General features: G+C 43.7%; 1 protein-coding gene across 2 annotated transcripts in view; it reads right to left on the minus strand.

The window, feature by feature from the left end:
- The window catches only part of raver2 (ribonucleoprotein, PTB-binding 2), a 195,871-nt gene that overhangs the window by 25,963 nt on the left and 150,131 nt on the right, over positions 1 to 19,777 (minus strand). For both annotated transcript variants that reach the window (XM_036978624.1, XM_036978623.1), the window contains exons 5-8: positions 9,332 to 9,452; positions 8,473 to 8,558; positions 3,214 to 3,312; positions 2,488 to 2,599 (exon numbers count right to left, since the gene is read on the minus strand). In XM_036978624.1, coding sequence (XP_036834519.1) covers positions 2,488 to 2,599; positions 3,214 to 3,312; positions 8,473 to 8,558; positions 9,332 to 9,452 — 418 coding nt within the window. The remainder of the gene's footprint in view (positions 1 to 2,487; positions 2,600 to 3,213; positions 3,313 to 8,472; positions 8,559 to 9,331; positions 9,453 to 19,777) is intronic.

Raw genomic sequence — 19,777 nt, forward strand, 5'->3', positions numbered from 1 at the left:
ATCATTCACAGACTGGTACCCTACTTACTGTTAGCCTACAGTGAACTACAGTCACAGACTGGTCCCCTACTTACTGCTAGCCTACAGTAAACTACAGTCAGACTGGTCCCCTCACTTACTGCTAGCCTACAGTAAACTACAGTCAGACTGGTCCCCTCACTTACTGCTAGCCTACAGTAAACTACAGTCAGACTGGTCCCGTCACTTACTGCTAGCTTACAGTAAACTACAGTCACAGACTGGTCCCCTACTACTGTTAGCCTACAGTAAACTACAGTCAGACTAGTCCCCTCACTTACTGCTAGACTACAGTAAACTACAGTCAGACTGGTCCCCTCACTTACTGCTAGCCTACAGTAAACTACAGTCAGACTGGTCCCCTCACTTACTGCTAGACTACAGTCACAGACTGGTCCCCTCACTTACTGCTAGACTACAGTAAACTACAGTCAGACTGGTCCCCTCACTTACTGCTAGACTACAGTCACAGACTGGTCCCCTCACTTACTGCTAGACTACAGTAAACTACAGTCACAGACTGGTCCCCTCACTTAATGCTAGACTACAGTAAACTACAGTCAGACTGGTCCCCTACTTACTGCTAGACTACAGTAAACTACAGTCACAGACTGGTCCCCTCACTTACTGCTAGCCTACAGTAAACTAATGTCACAGACTGGTCCCCTACTTACTGCTAGTCCACAGTAAACTACAGTTACTGACTGGTCCCCTCACTTACTGCTAGTCTACAGCAAACTACAGTCAGACTGGTCCCCTCACTTACTTCTAGACTACAGTAAACTACAGTCAGACCGGTCCCCTCACTTACTGCTAGCCTATAGTAAACTACAGTCAGACTGGTCCCCTCACTTACTGCTAGCTTACAGTATACTACAGTCACAGACTGCTCCCCTGCTTACTGCTAGCCTACAGTAAACTACAGTCACAGACTGGTCCCCTACTACTGTTAGCCTACAGTAAACTATAGTCAGACTGGTTCCCCTACTTACTGCTAGCCTACAGTAAACTACAGTCACGGACTGGTCCCCTCACTTACTGCTAGCCTACAGTCAGATTGGTCCCCTCACTTACTGCTAGCCTACAGTAAACTACAGTCACAGACTGGTCCCCTCACTTACTGCTAGCCTACAGTAAACTACAGTCAGACTGGTCCCCTCACTTACTGCTAGCCTACAGTCACAGACTGGTCCCGTCACTTACTGCTAGCCTACAGTCAGACGGGTCCCCTCACTTACTGCTACCCTGCAGTAAACTACAATCAGACTGGTCCCCTTACTTACTGCTAGTCTACAGTAAACTGCAGTCACAGACTGGTCCCCTACTACTGTTAGCCTACAGTAAACTTCAGTCAAAGACTGGTCCCCTACTTACTGCTAGTCCACAGTAAACTACAGTCACAGACTGGACTCCTAACTTACTGCTAGCCTACAGTATACTACAGTCAGATTGGTCCCCTCACTTACTGCTAGCTTACAGTAAACTACAGTCACAGACTGGTCCCCTCACTTACTGCTAGCAGTGCACACAGTATAGTATACATGCTGTTCTCAAGCTATAGGCTTTAAAGAGATTAGGTGCATCCTAACTATACTATCAAGCACGGTTAATTAAGCAGTCCCGAGAACGTGTGGTATATGGCCAATATACCATGGCTAAGGGTTGCTCTGGATACAGCACTATATTGACCATATACCACAAACTCCCGAGGTGCCTTACTGCTGTTATAAACTGGTTACCAACGTAATTAGAAAAGTTTGCGGTCATACACACATCCTTTAAAACATATAGGTGCTGGGCTAATAGACTACTAGTAAAGAACTATTGGGAGTTTTAACAGTGTGACGGCCTCCTTTTTCTTTACTACCAACGTAATTAGAAGAGTAAAAAGTTTTTGTCAAACCCGTGGTCTTTCATACCATGTCTTTCAGCCAATCAGCATTCAGGGCTCAAACCACCTGGTTTATAATACAGTATACAGCTCCATATATGCAAAACTAAAATACCATTATCTACCCAGGAGAAAGTAAAGATTACATTAACTCAGGTTATGACATTTCTGAACGGAACACCTCATACGTTATTATGTATTTACCAGGAGCACTGCAGCACAGAACAGAACACTACTCTGTTTCTGTGTTTCATCCAGGAATACCCAGATTACATTCATTCTAACTGTTAATATCCCTGTGATGAATGACCTGCATCGCCCAGAGCAGCCTCAGCCCTTACGGGCCCGCAGCAAACAAAACAATGCAAACAAACAAACACTAGCAAACATAGATAAATGGATCACAACCACAGAGATTTCAATACATTTGCATAAATAGTGACATTCTCATTTGGAAGATTTGAATTGCAAATGTGGTTGGTCTGTCTGAGGAACAGTTACAGAGAGAGGCCGAACGTCCAGGCTAGGTGGTGCTAAGGGGGCTGTAGGGCTATGCGTACCGAGCCCAGGGCACTCACCAGTGGGGGAGTCACCCAGCAGACCCTTTCCCAGGGCCATGGGGGCTGGAGGTCTGAGACCAAGCACTTTCTGTAGAAGTAGACGAGAGGGGTCACCCAACAGACTAGATACCTATGGGGGGGGGGGGGGGGGGGGGGGAAGAGGAGAGGAAATACAAAGGGAGAGGGGAGGAGAAAGGAGGTGAAAAAGAGGTGAATGATAGTGAGAGGAGAGGCAAAAGGTGATAAATTGAGAGTGAAGAGAGCATGAGAGAAGGGGATTGTGGGAGAAGAGAAGTAGAGGAAAAGCTAAGAAGAGGGTTGTCAGACTAATGCAGAAATGGAAAATGATCTCACAACTTAGCATGTCTCCACTCCACATACACTGAGAGCAGTACTACATGTACAGCAGGATAGATGGAGCTAACAGAGCACACACACACTCTTCTATCTCTCAAGTCTGTCCTTTTAAAATGACATAGAATACGCAGACACCCAGAGTAATGTAAATCATTTTTATATTGATATACCTCACATGACCATTCGGGTAATAAAGAGAACAGAAGTTTCAATATTGTGAGAATAATTTTTTACCCCTATCATTTCTGCACAGAACCCATTAGCTGTGCAGAGTAGAGCTTTCCTAATGTTGTTACATTTCATTAGGAATGAGTGACAGAAGCAGCCAACCGAAAACCCAACACACACACGAACACGCACACACACACACACGTTGGCATGCCTCACATTGCTCATGTGCTTGTCTTTGATGTGCAGGAGCTGCTGCTGGGCCAGCTGCATGTGCAATAGATTCTGAAGCACCAGACCGTTCCCCAACATGGAACTCTGGGAAAGACACAGTACACACATATTTAGAAGACGCTGTAACAGTACACACACATTTAGAACACACAGTAACAGTACACACATATTTAGAACACACAGTAACAGGACACACATATTTAGAACACACAGTAACAGGACACACATATTTAGAACACACAGTAACAGGACACACATATTTAGAATACACAGTAACAGGACACACATATTTAGAACACGCTGTAACAGTACACACATATTTAGAACACGCTGTAACAGTACACACATTTAGAACACACTGTAACAGTACACACATTTAGAACACACTGTAACAGTACACACATTTAGAACACACTAACAGTACACACATTTAGAACACTCTGTAACAGTACACACATTTAGAACACACTGTAACAGTACACACATTTAAAACACGCTAACATTTAGAACATATTGTAACAGTACAAACACTTAGAAGACGCTGTAACAGTACACACATTTAGAAAACAATGTAACAGTACACACATTTAGAAAACAATGTAGCAGTACACACATTTAGAACATTCTGTAACAGTACACACATTTAGAACACGCTGTAACATTTAGAACACGCTGTAACATTTAGAACATTCTGTAACAGTACACACATTTAGAACACGCTGTAACATTTAGAACACGCTGTAACATTTAGAACATTCTGTAACAGTACACACATTTAGAACACGCTGTAACATTTAGAACATGCTGTAACAGTACACACATTTAGAACATTCTGTAACAGTACACACATTTAGAACATGCTGTAACAGTACACACATTTAGAACACGCTGTAACATTTAGAACATGCTGTAACATTTAGAACATGCTGTAACAGTAAACACATTTAGAACATTCTGTAACAGTACACACATTTAGAACATGCTGTAACATTTAGAACATGCTGTGGCAGTACAAACATTTAGAACATGCTGTGGCAGTACAACCATTTAGAACATGCTGTAATAGTACACAGATTGTAACAATACACAGATTTAGAACACATTGTAACAGTACACACATTTAGAACACGCTGTAACAGTACACACATTTAGAACACGCTGTAACAGTACACACATTTAGAAGACGCTGTAACATTTAGAACATGCTGTAACAGTACACACATTTAGAACATGTTGTAACAGTACACACATTTAGAAGACGCTGTAACAGTACACACATTTAGAAAACAATGTAACAGTACACACATTAGGACACACTGTAACAGTACACACATTTAGAAGACGCTGTAACATTTAGAACATGCTGTAACATTTAGAACATGCTGTAACAGTACACACATTTAGAACACGCTGTAACAGTACACACATTTAGAACATGCTGTAACAGTACACACATTTAGAACACGCTGTAACAGTACACACATTTAGAACATGCTGTAACAGTACACACATTTAGACCACGCTGTAATAGTACACACAGTTAGAACACACTGTAACAGTACACACATTTAGAACTTGTCACAGTACACACATTTAGAAAACAATGTAACAGTACACACATTAGGACACACTGTAACAGTGCACACATTTAGAACATGTCACAGTACACACATTTAGAAAACAATGTAACAGTACACACATTAGGACACGCTGTAACAGAACACACATTTAGAACATGCTGTAACAGTACACACATTTAGAACATTCTGTAACAGTATACACATTTAGAACACACTGTAACAGTACACACATTTAGAAAACAATGTAGCAGTACACACATTAGGACACGCTGTAACAGTACACACATTTAGAAAACAATGTAGCAGTACACACATTTAGAACATTCTGTAACAGTACACACATTTAGAACACGCTGTAACATTTAGAACACGCTGTAACATTCAGAACATGCTGTAACAGTACACACATTTAGAACACGCTGTAACAGTACACACATTTAGAACACGCTGTAACAGTACACACATTTAGAACACGCTGTAAAAGTACACACATTTAGAACATGCTGTAACAGTACACACATTTAGAACATTCTGTAACAGTATACACATTTAGAACACCCTGTAACAGTACACACATTTAGAACACGCTGTAACAGTACACACATTTAGAACACGCTGTAACAGTACACACATTTAGAACATTCTGTAACAGTACACACATTTAGAACACGCTGTAACAGTACACACATTTAGAACACGCTGTAACAGTACACACATTTAGAACATGCTGTAACATTTAGAACATGCTGTGGCAGTACAAACATTTAGAACATGCTGTAATAGTACACAGATTGTAACATTGTAATAGTACACACATTTAGAACACGCTGTAACAGTACACACATTTAGAAGACGCTGTAACAGTACACACATTTAGAAGACGCTGTAACATTTAGAACACGCTGTAACAGTACACACATTTAGAAGACGCTGTAACATTTAGAACACGCTGTAACAGTACACCCATTTAGAAGACGCTGTAACATTTAGAACACGCTGTAACAGTACACACATTTAGAAGACGCTGTAACAGTACACACATTTATAACACGCTGTAACATTACACACATTTAGAAGACGCTGTAACAGTACACACATTTAGAACACGCTGTAACAGTACACACATTTAGAACACGCTGTAACAGTACACACATTTAGAACATGCTGTAACATTTAGAACATGCTGTGGCAGTACAAACATTTAGAACATGCTGTAATAGTACACATATTGTAACATTGTAACAGTACACAGATTTAGAACACATTGTAACAGTACACACATTTAGAACACGCTGTAACAGTACACACATTTAGAACACATTGTAATAGTACACACATTTAGAACATGCTGTAACATTTAGAACACGCTGTAACAGTACACAGATTTAGAACACATTGTAATAGTACACACATTTAGAACACGCTGTAACAGAACACACATTTAGAACATGCTGTAACAGTACACACATTTAGAACATTCTGTAACAGTATACACATTTAGAACACACTGTAACAGTACACACATTTAGAAAACAATGTAGCATTACACACATTAGGACACGCTGTAACAGTACACACATTTAGAAAACAATGTAGCAGTACACACATTTAGAACATTCTGTAACAGTACACACATTTAGAACACGCTGTAACATTTAGAACACGCTGTAACATTCAGAACATGCTGTAACAGTACACACATTTAGAACACGCTGTAACAGTACACACATTTAGAACACGCTGTAACAGTACACACATTTAGAACACGCTGTAAAAGTACACACATTTAGAACATGCTGTAACAGTACACACATTTAGAACATTCTGTAACAGTATACACATTTAGAACACCCTGTAACAGTACACACATTTAGAACACGCTGTAACAGTACACACATTTAGAACACGCTGTAAAAGTACACACATTTAGAACATGCTGTAACAGTACACACATTTAGAACATTCTGTAACAGTATACACATTTAGAACACCCTGTAACAGTACACACATTTAGAACACGCTGTAACAGTACACACATTTAGAACACGCTGTAACAGTACACACATTTAGAACATTCTGTAACAGTACACACATTTAGAACACGCTGTAACAGTACACACATTTAGAACACGCTGTAACAGTACACACATTTAGAACATGCTGTAACATTTAGAACATGCTGTGGCAGTACAAACATTTAGAACATGCTGTAATAGTACACAGATTGTAACATTGTAATAGTACACACATTTAGAACACGCTGTAACAGTACACACATTTAGAAGACGCTGTAACAGTACACACATTTAGAAGACGCTGTAACATTTAGAACACGCTGTAACAGTACACACATTTAGAAGACGCTGTAACATTTAGAACACGCTGTAACAGTACACACATTTAGAAGACGCTGTAACATTTAGAACACGCTGTAACAGTACACACATTTAGAAGACGCTGTAACAGTACACACATTTATAACACGCTGTAACATTACACACATTTAGAAGACGCTGTAACAGTACACACATTTAGAACACGCTGTAACAGTACACACATTTAGAACACGCTGTAACAGTACACACATTTAGAACATGCTGTAACATTTAGAACATGCTGTGGCAGTACAAACATTTAGAACATGCTGTAATAGTACACATATTGTAACATTGTAACAGTACACAGATTTAGAACACATTGTAACAGTACACACATTTAGAACACGCTGTAACAGTACACACATTTAGAACACATTGTAATAGTACACACATTTAGAACATGCTGTAACATTTAGAACACGCTGTAACAGTACACAGATTTAGAACACATTGTAATAGTACACACATTTAGAACACGCTGTAACAGTACACACATTTAGAAGACGCTGTAACAGTACACACATTTAGAAGACGCTGTAACATTTAGAACACGCTGTAACAGTACACACATTTAGAAGACGCTGTAACAGTACACACATTTAGAACACGCTGTAACATTACGCACACTTAGAAGACGCTGTAACATTTAGAACATGCTGTAACATTTAGAACATGCTGTAACAGTACACACATTTAGAAGACGCTGTAACAATACACACATTTAGAAGACGCTGTAACAGTACACACATTTAGAAGACGCTGTAACATTTAGAAGACGCTGTAACATTTAGAAGACACTGTAACAGTACACACATTTAGAACACGCTGTAATATTACACACATTTAGAACACACTGTAACATTTAGAACACGCTGTAATAGTACACACATTTAGAACATGCTGTAACATTTAGAACATTCTGTAACAGTACACACATTTAGAACACGCTGTAATAGTACACATATTTAGAACACACTGTAACAGTACACACATTTAGACCACGCTGTAATAGTACACACATTTAGAACACGCTGTAACATTTAGAACATGCTGTAACATTTAGAACACGCTGTAACAGTACACACATTTAGAACACACTGTAACAGTACACACATTTAGACCACGCTGTAATAGTACACACATTTAGAACATGCTGCAACACACGTCATCAAACAGATACACACACACTCATCTCTCCATTCCCTGTGAACCAGTCCTGTACACACACACACATATGCACACACACTCCCACACACATACTCTCACACACTGCACAATATTCTTACCTGCTGTACCTTCCCCAGTTGGAACAGGGCTGCTGTGAGGGGGGGTCTGAGGAATGGAGACAGGCTAGGAGGCCGGCCAAACTTCCCTGGAGACAGAGAGAGAGGGAGGAAGCAGGCATGGTCAGTGTATTGTATAACAGGGGTATCAAACTTGACTGAGACACTCAAGTGACAAGGGAAAGGCATACTGTGGTGTCCTCACCGACCAACCAACCAAGGTGCATGAATGAATGAACAAACGGAATGTGGGAAAAATATTCAGCCACTCTTAGGAGACAATGGAAGTAAGTTAGATAGATAAGATAGATCGAAAATACCTCTTTACTATGTGTTGGCATTTCGACTTCCCCAGGCTGTATGCAACAGAGCATAGCACACAGCAGCCAGATAATAATCTCAGTAATAGCTCCAGACATCCACAACCTACTCATAATAAATGTATGCGTCAAAGCTAATGGTAGCTTCCTCCAGAATAGGTAGAAAGTTTAACATTTAATCAGGGGCTAATTTTAGACTTAGTCTAATTGTGTGTGCTCCTCTTTTAAGAGCCAGCCCTCAGCCTTCACTCCTTCCTGCCTGCCTGCTTGTTCTCCTCTGTTCTGATGTAGTCTGAGAGCAAGTTCATTATAATAAATTATTAAGCATTCATCAAAAAGCAACGTGCTTAGAATTGATAAGACAGGATACGCTAATCGAAAGCCATTTCTATCATTCTAGGAGCACAGAGAGGATGAGACAGATAAAAATGAAACAATCTAATCTGTACAACCCAATAAACTTTAGAAAGTAAGTTGTTTCTCTATTTCATTTACAGTAGTCCTGTAAATAAGGGAGTCCAGTCTGTGTGTGTGTGTCTGACCTCCTCGTTTGCCAGTGTGGTAAGGCCTCATGAGGACCTGTAGGGCTGCTGGGTTGGTCATGCTGTTCAGCAGCTGGGCCAAGTTGGGCTCCGGCAGTAAGCCCTTCTTATTACTCAACATCTGCAATACACACACACACAAACAAAAGGGAAAGATTAGCATAGCTTGCTATATACAGTATAGACATTACCAGTCAAAAGTTTTAGAACAAATCTAATCTAATTTTATTAGTCATATGCCCCGAAAACAACAGGTGTAGTAGACGTTACAATGAAATATATATTGTCACCTATTGTCATGTATTGTCATGTTGTGTCTTGTTTCTGTCCTTTCCCTTCACCCTGTCTCCCTCTGCTGGTCGTTATTAGGTTACCTTTTCTCCCCCTCTTTCCCCCAGCTGTTCCTTGTCTCCTCCTAACTACCTCGTCACCCCTTTTCCCACCTGTTCCCTTTTTCCCTCTGATTAGTCCTCTATATCTCTCTCTGTTTTGTTTCTGTCTTTGTCGGATTCTTGTTTGTGTTTCATGCCTGAACCAGACTTTCGTCATGTTTGCTGCAACCTTGTCCTGTCGGAATCTGCCGGTCCATCTGAGCCTACGTTTGTTTTGTTATTAAAGAAGTTCTGTTTACGTTAATTCGCTTTTGGGTCCTCATTCACGCACCTTAACAGAAGAATCCGACCAAGAATGGACCCAGCGACTTCGGATCCTCTCCACTCAGCCGTCGAGATCCAGGGAGCGATGCTAGGCAGACACGAGCAGGAATTGTCTGCTGCTCGACATGCCGTTGAGACCCTGGCCACCCAAGTCTCCAACCTCACAGAACAGGTTCACCATCTCCGCCTCGATCCACCGGCCACTTCCAGGGCTTTCGAATCTCCGGAGCCCAGAATCAATAACCCGCCGTGTTACTCTGGGGAGCCCACTGAATGCCGCTCGTTCCTCACCCAGTGTGATATTGTGTTTTCTCTCCAGCCCAACACTTACTCCAGGAGCACTGCTCGTGTCGCCTACGTCATATCTCTCCTTACTGGACGGGCTCGTGAGTGGGGCACGGCAATCTGGGAGGCAAGGGCTGAGTGTACTAACCAGTATCAGGACTTTAAGGAGGAGATGATACGGGTTTTTGATCGATCTGTTTTTGGGGAAGAGGCTTCCAGGGCCCTGTCTTCCCTATGTCAAGGTAATCGATCCATAACAGACTACTCTATTGAGTTTCGCACTCTTGCTGCCTCCAGTGGCTGGAACGAGCCGGCTTTGCTCGCTCGTTTTCTGGAGGGTCTCCGCGCAGAGGTAAAGGATGAGATTCTCTCCCGGGAGGTTCCTTCCAGCGTGGATTCCTTGATTGAACTCGCTATTCGCATTGAGCGACGGGTTGATCTTCGTCACCGAGCTCGTGGAAAGGAGCTTGCGTTCTCCGTTGCCCCCCTCTCCGCATTACTACCATCTTCCTCTGCCGGCTCGGGTGCTGAGCCTATGCAGCTGGGAGGTATCCGCATCTCGACTAAGGAGAGGGAACGGAGAATCACCAACCGCCTCTGTCTCTATTGCGGTTCTGCTGGTCATTTTGTCACTTCATGTCCAGTAAAAGCCAGAGCTCATCAGTAAGCGGAGGGCTACTGGTGAGCGCTACTACTCCTGTCTCTCCTTCAAGATCCTGCACTACCTTGTCGGTCCATCTACGCTGGACCGGTTCGTCAGCTTCCTGCAGTGCCTTAATAGACTCTGGGGCGGAGGGCTGTTTTATGGACGAGACCTGGGCTCGGGAACATGACATTCCTCTCAGACAGTTAAGGGAGTCCACGGCCTTGTTCGCCCTGGATGGTAGTCCTCTCCCCAGGATTCAGCGTGAGACGCTACCTTTAACCCTCACTGTTTCTGGTAATCATAGCGAAACCATTTCTTTTTTAATTTTTCGTTCACCTTTTACACCTGTTGTTTTGGGCCATCCCTGGCTAGTTTGTCATAATCCTTCCATTAATTGGTCTAGTAATTCTATCCTCTCCTGGAACGTCTCTTGTCATGTGAAATGTTTAATGTCTGCTATCCCTCCTGTTTCCTCTGTCTCTTCTTCTCAGGAGGAGCCTGGTGATTTGACAGGGGTGCCGGAGGAATATCACGATCTGCGCACGGTGTTCAGTCGGTCCAGGGCCACCTCTCTTCCTCCACACCGGTCGTATGATTGTAGTATTGATCTCCTTCCGGGAACCACTCCCCCCCGGGGTAGACTATACTCTCTGTCGGCTCCCGAACGTAAGGCTCTCGAAGATTATTTGTCTGTAGCTCTTGCCTCCGGTACCATAGTCCCCTCCTCCTCTCCCGCCGGAGCGGGGTTTTTTTTTTGTTAAGAAGAAGGACGGGTCCCTGCGCCCCTGCATAGATTATCGAGGGCTGAATGACATAACAGTGAAGAATCGTTATCCGCTTCCTCTTATGTCTTCAGCCTTCGAGATCCTGCAGGGAGCCAGGTTTTTCACTAAGTTGGACCTTCGTAACGCTTACCATCTCGTGCGCATCAGGGAGGGGGACGAGTGGAAGACGGCGTTTAACACTCCGTTAGGGCACTTTGAATACCGGGTTCTTCCTTTCGGCCTCGCTAACGCTCCAGCTGTCTTTCAGGCATTAGTCAATGATGTCCTGAGAGACATGCTGAACATCTTTGTTTTCGTTTACCTTGACGATATCCTGATTTTTTCACCGTCACTCCAGATTCATGTTCAGCACGTTCGACGTGTCCTCCAGCGCCTTTTAGAGAATTGTCTTTTTGTGAAGGCTGAGAAGTGCTCTTTTCATGCCTCCTCCGTCACATTTCTCGGTTCTGTTATTTCCGCTGAAGGCATTAAGATGGATCCCGCTAAGGTCCAAGCTGTCATTGATTGGCCCGTCCCTAAGTCACGCGTCGAGCTGCAGCGCTTTCTCGGCTTCGCGAACTTCTATCGTCGTTTCATCCGTAATTTCGGTCAGGTGGCAGCTCCTCTCACAGCCCTTACTTCTGTCAAGACGTGCTTTAAGTGGTCCATTTCCGCCCAGGGAGCTTTTGATCTCCTCAAGAATCGTTTTACATCCGCACCTATCCTTGTTACACCTGACGTCACTAGACAGTTCGTTGTCGAGGTTGACGCGTCAGAGGTGGGCGTGGGAGCCATTCTTTCTCAGCGCTCCCTCTCTGACGACAAGGTCCACCCTTGCGCGTATTTTTCTCATCGCCTGTCGCCGTCGGAACGTAACTATGATGTGGGAAACCGCGAACTGCTCGCCATCCGCTTAGCCCTAGGCGAATGGCGACAGTGGTTGGAGGGGGCGACCGTTCCTTTTGTCGTTTGGACTGACCATAGGAACCTTGAGTACATCCGTTCTGCCAAACGACTTAATGCGCGTCAGGCGCGCTGGGCGCTGTTTTTCGCTCGTTTCGAGTTCGTGATTTCTTATCGTCCGGGCTCTAAGAACACCAAGCCTGATGCTTTATCTCGTCTCTTCAGTTCTTCAGTAGCCTCCACTGACCCCGAGGGGATTCTCCCTGAGGGGCGTGTTGTCGGGTTGACTGTCTGGGGAATTGAGAGGCAGGTAAAGCAAGCACTCACTCAAACTCCGTCGCCGCGCGCTTGTCCTAGGAACCTTCTTTTCGTTCCCGTTCCTACTCGTCTGGCCGTTCTTCAGTGGGCTCACTCTGCCAAGTTAGCCGGCCACCCTGGCGTTCGGGGTACGCTTGCTTCCATTCGCCAGCGTTTTTGGTGGCCCACCCGGGAGCATGACACGCGTCGCTTCGTGGCTGCTTGTTCGGTCTGCGCGCAGACTAAGTCCGGTAACTCCCCTCCTGCCGGCCGTCTCAGGCCGCTTCCCATTCCCTCTCGACCGTGGTCTCACATCGCCTTAGATTTTGTCACCGGACTGCCTTCGTCAGCGGGGAAGACTGTTGTCGACAGGTTCTCTAAGGCGGCTCATTTTATTCCCCTTGCTAAGCTTCCTTCTGCTAAAGAGACGGCACAAATCATCATCGAGAATGTTTTCAGAATTCATGGCCTTCCGTCAGACGTCGTTTCGGACAGAGGTCCGCAATTCACGTCTCAATTTTGGAGGGAGTTTTGCCGTTTGATTGGGGCTTCCGTCAGTCTCTCTTCCGGCTTTCACCCCCAGTCTAACGGTCAAGCAGAACGGGCCAATCAGACTATTGGTCGCATCTTACGCAGTCTTTCTTTTCGCAACCCTGCGTCTTGGTCAGAACAGCTCCCCTGGGCAGAATACGCCCACAACTCGCTTCCTTCGTCTGCGACCGAGCTATCTCCTTTTCAGAGTAGCCTCGGGTACCAGCCTCCGCTGTTCTCATCTCAGTTCGCCGAGTCCAGCGTCCCCTCCGCTCAGGCTTTTGTCCAACGTTGCGAGCGCACCTGGAAGAGGGTCAGGTCTGCACTTTGCCGTTATAGGGCGCAGACTGTGAGGGCTGCTAATAAGCGTAGAACTAAGAGTCCTAGATATTGTCGCGGTCAGAGAGTTTGGCTCTCCACTCAGAACCTTCCCCTTAAGACCGCTTCTCGCAAGTTGACCCCGCGGTTCATTGGTCCGTTCCGTATTTCTCGGATCATTAATCCTGTCGCAGTTCGACTTCTTCTTCCGCGTTATCTTTGTCGCGTCCACCCGGTCTTCCATGTATCCTGTGTCAAGCCCGTTCTTCGCGCCCCCGCTCGTCTTCCCCCCCCCCCCCCATCCTTGTCGAGGGCGCACCCATCTACAGGGTCCGTAGGATTTTGGACATGCGTCCTCGGGGCCGTGGTCATCAGTACCTAGTAGATTGGGAGGGGTACGGTCCTGAGGAGAGGAGTTGGGTTCCCTCTCGGGACGTGCTGGACCGTGCGCTGATCGATGATTTCCTCCGTTGCCGCCAGGTTTCCTCCTCGAGTGCGCCAGGAGGCGCTCGGTGAGTGGGGGGGTACTGTCATGTATTGTCATGTTGTGTCTTGTTTCTGTCCTTTCCCTTCACCCTGTCTCCCTCTGCTGGTCGTTATTAGGTTACCTTTTCTCCCCCTCTTTCCCCCAGCTGTTCCTTGTCTCCTCCTAACTACCTCGTCACCCCTTTTCCCACCTGTTCCCTTTTTCCCTCTGATTAGTCCTCTATATCTCTCTCTGTTTTGTTTCTGTCTTTGTCGGATTCTTGTTTGTGTTTCATGCCTGAACCAGACTTTCGTCATGTTTGCTGCAACCTTGTCCTGTCCTGTCGGAATCTGCCGGTCCATCTGAGCCTACGTTTGTTTTGTTATTAAAGAAGTTCTGTTTACGTTAATTCGCTTTTGGGTCCTCATTCACGCACCTTAACACCTATTTTATATTTGAGATTCTTCAAGTAGCCACCATTTGCTAATGACAGCTTTGCACACTCTTGGCATTCTCTCAACAAGCTTCATGAGGTGGTCACCTGGAATGCATTTCAATTAACAGGTGTGCCTTCTTAAAAGTACATTTGTGGAATTTCTTTCTTTCTTAATGTGTTTACTGAGCCAATCAGTTGTGTTTTGACAAGGGAGGGTATACAGAAGATAGCCCTATTTGGTAAAAGACCAAGTCCATTTTATGGCAAAAAGAGCTCAAATAAGCAGAGAAACGACAATACATCATTACTTCAAGACATGAAGGTCAGTCAATCCGGATAATGTCAAGACTGTCAAGAGTTTCTTCAAGTGCAGTCACAAAAACCATCAAGCGCTATGATGAAACTGACTCTCATGAGGACCGCCACAGGAAAGGAAGACCCAGAGTTACCTCTGCCGCAGAGGATAAGTTCATTAGAGTTACCAGCCTCAGAAAATGCAGCACAGAGTTGAAGTAACAGACGCATCTCAACATCAACTGTTCAGAGGAGACTGTGTGAATCAGGCATTCATGGTCAAATTTCTGCAAAGAAACCACAACTAAAGTACACCAATCAGAATAAGAGACTTGCTTGGGTCAAGAAACACGAGCAATGGACATTAGACCGGTGGAAATTTGTCCTTTGCTCTGGCGTCCACATGTTTTATTTTTGGTTCCAACAGCCTTGTCTTTGTGAGACGCTGTGTGGGTGAACGGATGATCTCCGCATGTGTATTTCCCACCGTAAAGCATGGAGGAGGAGGTGTTATGGTCACGTTGGTATAAATGGATCGGGAGATAGGCGCAGGAATGCGTAATAGGGATTTTTATTTGCCCAAATTACAGCGTGCCATGTAAAGGCACGGGGATGAAGACCAAACAAACATGTCTACAAAACAGGGTTGAAACTCAAACAAAAGAGCGAGGAGTACCTCGAATAAATACACAAGCGCACAATAATACCACACGGGATGAGACCCGTAGTCATCTGCGCAATACAAGCGACATGAAAGCCAAAACTACACAGTACAGGTACTCACACGATAATCGACAGCCCAATGGAAACCAAAGCGTTTATACAATTACAATCACTGAAATGGGGACCAGGTGTGCGTAATGGCACAGCTCCAGTGGGATCCATGACAATTATGGTGTGGGGGTGCTTTGCTGGTTACACTGTCTGTGATTTATTTAGAATTCAAGGCACACTTAACCAGCATGGCTACCACGGCAACCTCCAGGCTGTGTAAGGGTTATTTGACCAAGAAGGAGAGTGATGGAGTGCTGCATCAGATGACCTGGCCTCCACAATCCCCAAACCTCAACAAAATTGAGATGGTTTGGGATGAATTGGACCGCAGAGTGAAGGAAAAGCAGCCAACAAGTGCTCAGCATATGTGGGAACTCCTTGAAGACTGTTGGAAAAGGATTCCTCATGAAGCTGTTTGAGAAGAGTGTGCAAAGCTGTCATGAAGGCAAAAAGTGGCTACTTTGAAGAATCTGAAATACAAAATATATTTTGATTTGTTCAACACTTTTTTGGTTACTACATGATTCCTTGTGTGTTATTTCATAGTTTTGATGTCGTCACTATTATTCTACAATGTAAATAGTAAAAAATAAAATAAAAACCTTGAATGAGTAGGTGTTCTAAAACTTTTGACCGGTAGTGTATATACACTGAGTGACACTGAGTGTCTTTGAAATTGATGCATGTTTCATTTCTATTTTTGCTCAGTGTGTAAGTGCTATCACCAGCAAGGTTGAGCTTCTCATCACAGAGCCACATACACAGGCTCACAGAGTAGACATTCACAATAGCAATAAACAGATTATATTTCCCCTAGCCTTGAGCCATGTTCAGCTGAGTGAGTAGTGTGTATTACTGCCTCTGTTTGAGAGTGTGTGTGTGTGTTTTAGCCTGTCAGTGAGAGTGTATATTATAGAGTCTGTTAGTTGGGTATTGAGCGAGGTACAATGTGATCTGTCACTGATCGCATCTTTCATAGAGAGGAGTGGAATTCTCTCTCTCTTTCTATATACAAATTATATATTTCTCTCTCTCTCATTCTCACTCTATATTTCTCTCTCTCCCTCTCTCTTTATATTTTTCTCTCTCCCTCTCTATTTCTCTCTGTCTCATTCTCTCTCTATATTTATATTTCTGTCTCCCTCTCTCCCCCCCTCTATATTTCTCGCTCTCTTTTCCTCTTTCTCTCTCCCTCTCTATATGCAGACGTGCTCAAAATTGTTGGTACCCTTACAGCTCATTGAAATAATGCTTCATTCCTCCTGAAAAGTGATGAAATTAAAAGCTATTTTTATAATGTATACTTGCATGCATTTGGTACAGTGGGGCAAAAAAGTATTTAGTCAGCCACCAAATGTGCAAGTTCTCCCACTTAAAAAGATGAGAGGCCTGTAATTTTCATCATAGGTACACTTCAACTATGACAGACAAAATTAGGGAAAAAAAATCCAGAAAATCACATTGTAGGATTTTTAATGAATTTATTTGCAAATTATGGTGGAAATTATGGAATAAGTATTTGGTCACCTACAAACAAGCAAGATTTCTGGCTCTCACAGACCTGTAACTTCTTCTTTAAGAGGCTCCTCTGTCCTGCACTCGTTACCTGTATTAATGGCACCTGTTTGAACTTGTTATCAGTATAAAAGACACCTGTCCACAACTTCAAACAGTCACACTCCAAACTCCACTATGGCCAAGACCAAAGAGCTGTCAAAGGACACCAGAAACAACATTTTAGACCTGCACCAGGCTGGGAAGATTGAATCTGCAATAGGTAAGCAGCTTGGTTTGAAGAAATCAACTGTGGGGGCAATTATTAGGAAATGGAAGACATACAAGACCACTGATAATCTCCCTCGATCTGGGGCTCCACGCAAGATCTCACCCCGTGGGGTCAAAATGATCACAAGAACGGTGAGCAAAAATCCCAGAACCACACAGGGGGACCTAGTGAATGACCTGCAGAGAGCCTGGACCAAAGTAACAAAGCCTACCATCAGTAACACACTACGCCGCCAGGGACTCAAATCCTGCAGTGCCAGACGTGTCCCCCTGCTTAAGCCAATACATGTCCAGGCCCGTCTGAAGTTTGCTAGAGAGCATTTGGATGATCCAGAAGAAGATTGGGAGAATGTCATATGGTCAGATGAAACCAAAATAGAACTTCTGGTAAAAAACTCAACTTGTCGTGTTTGGAGAACAAAGAATGCTGAGTTGCATCCAAAGAACACCATACCTACTGTGAAGCATAGGGGTGGAAACATCATGCTTTGAGGCTGTTTTTCTACAAAGGGACCAGGACGACTGATCCGTGTAAAGGAAAGAATAAATGGGGCCATGTATCGTGAGATTTTGAGTGAAAACCTCCTTCCATCAGCAAGGGCATTGAAGATGAAACCCAAACACACCGCCCGGGCAAAGAATGAGTGGCTTCATAAGAAGCATTTCAAGGTCCTGGAGTGGCCTAGCTAGTCTCCAGATCTCAACCCCATAGAAAATCTTTGGAGGGAGTTGAAAGTCTGTGTTGCCCAGCAACAGCCCCAAAACATCACTGCTCTAGAGGAGATCTGCATGGAGGAATGGGACAAAATACCAGCAACAGTGTGTGAAAACCTTGTGAAGACTTACAGAAAACGTTTGACCTCTGTCATTGCCAACAAAGGGTATATAACAAAGTATTGAGATAAACTTTTGTTATTGACCAAATACTTATTTTCCACCATAATTTGCAAATAAATTCATTAAATATCCTACAATGTGATTTCCTGGATTTTTTTTTCTAATGTTGTCTGTCATAGTTGAAGTGTACCTATGATGAAAATTACAGGCCACTCATCTTTTTAAGTGGGAGAACTTGCACAATTGGTGGCTGACTAAATACTTTTTTGCCCCACTGTATGTCATAGAATAAAGCAAAGAAGCTGTGAAAAGAGAGGAATTATTGCTTATTCTACAAAGATATTCTAAAATGGCCTGGACACATTTGTTGGTACCCCTTAGAAAATATAAATAATTGGATTATAGTGATATTTCAAACTAATTTGTTTCTTTAATTAGTATCACACGTCTCCAATCTTGTAATCAGTCATTCCACCTATTTAAATGGAGAAAAGTAGTCACTGAGCTGTTTGGTATCATTGTGTGCACCACACTGAACATGGACCAGAGTAAAATAGTCACTGTGCTGTTTGGTATCATTGTGTGCACCACACTGAACATGGACCAGAGTAAAGTAGTCACTGTGCTGTTTGGTATCATTGTGGTCAACACACTGAACATGGACCAGAGTAAAGTAGTCACTGTGCTGTTTGGTATCATTGTGTGCACCACACTGAACATGGACCAGAGTAAAGTAGTCACTGTGCTGTTTGGTATCATTGTGGTCACCACACTGAACATGGACCAGAGTAAAGTAGTCACTGTGCTGTTTGGTATCATTGTGTGCACCATACTGAACATGGACCAGAGTAAAGTAGTCACTGAGCTGTTTGGTATCATTGTGTGCACCACACTGAACATGGACCAGAGTAAAGTAGTCACTGTGCTGTTTGGAATCATTGTGGTCACCATACTGAACACGGACCAGAGTAAAGTAGTCACTGTGCTGTTTGGTATCATTGTGGTCACCATACTGAACATGGACCAGAGTAAAGTAGTCACTGAGCTGTTTGGTATCATTGTGGTCACCATACTGAACACGGACCAGAGTAAAGTAGTCACTGTGCTGTTTGGTATCATTGTGGTCACCACACTGAACATGGACCAGAGTAAAGTAGTCACTGTGCTGTTTGGTATCATTGTGGTCACCACACTGAACATGGACCAGAGTAAAGTAGTCACTGTGCTGTTTGGTATCATTGTGGTCACCACACTGAACATGGACCAGAGTAAAGTAGTTACTGTGCTGTTTGGTATCATTGTGTGCACTACACTGAACATGGACCAGAGTAAAGTAGTCACTGTGCTGTTTGGTATCATTGTGTACCCCACACTGAACATGGACCAGAGTAAAGTAGTCACTGTGCTGTTTGGTATCATTGTGTGCACCACACTGAACATGGACCAGAGTAAAG

Source organism: Oncorhynchus mykiss, chromosome 5 (assembly GCF_013265735.2).
Source record: "Oncorhynchus mykiss isolate Arlee chromosome 5, USDA_OmykA_1.1, whole genome shotgun sequence".
NCBI classification, from domain to species: Eukaryota; Metazoa; Chordata; class Actinopteri; order Salmoniformes; family Salmonidae; genus Oncorhynchus; species Oncorhynchus mykiss.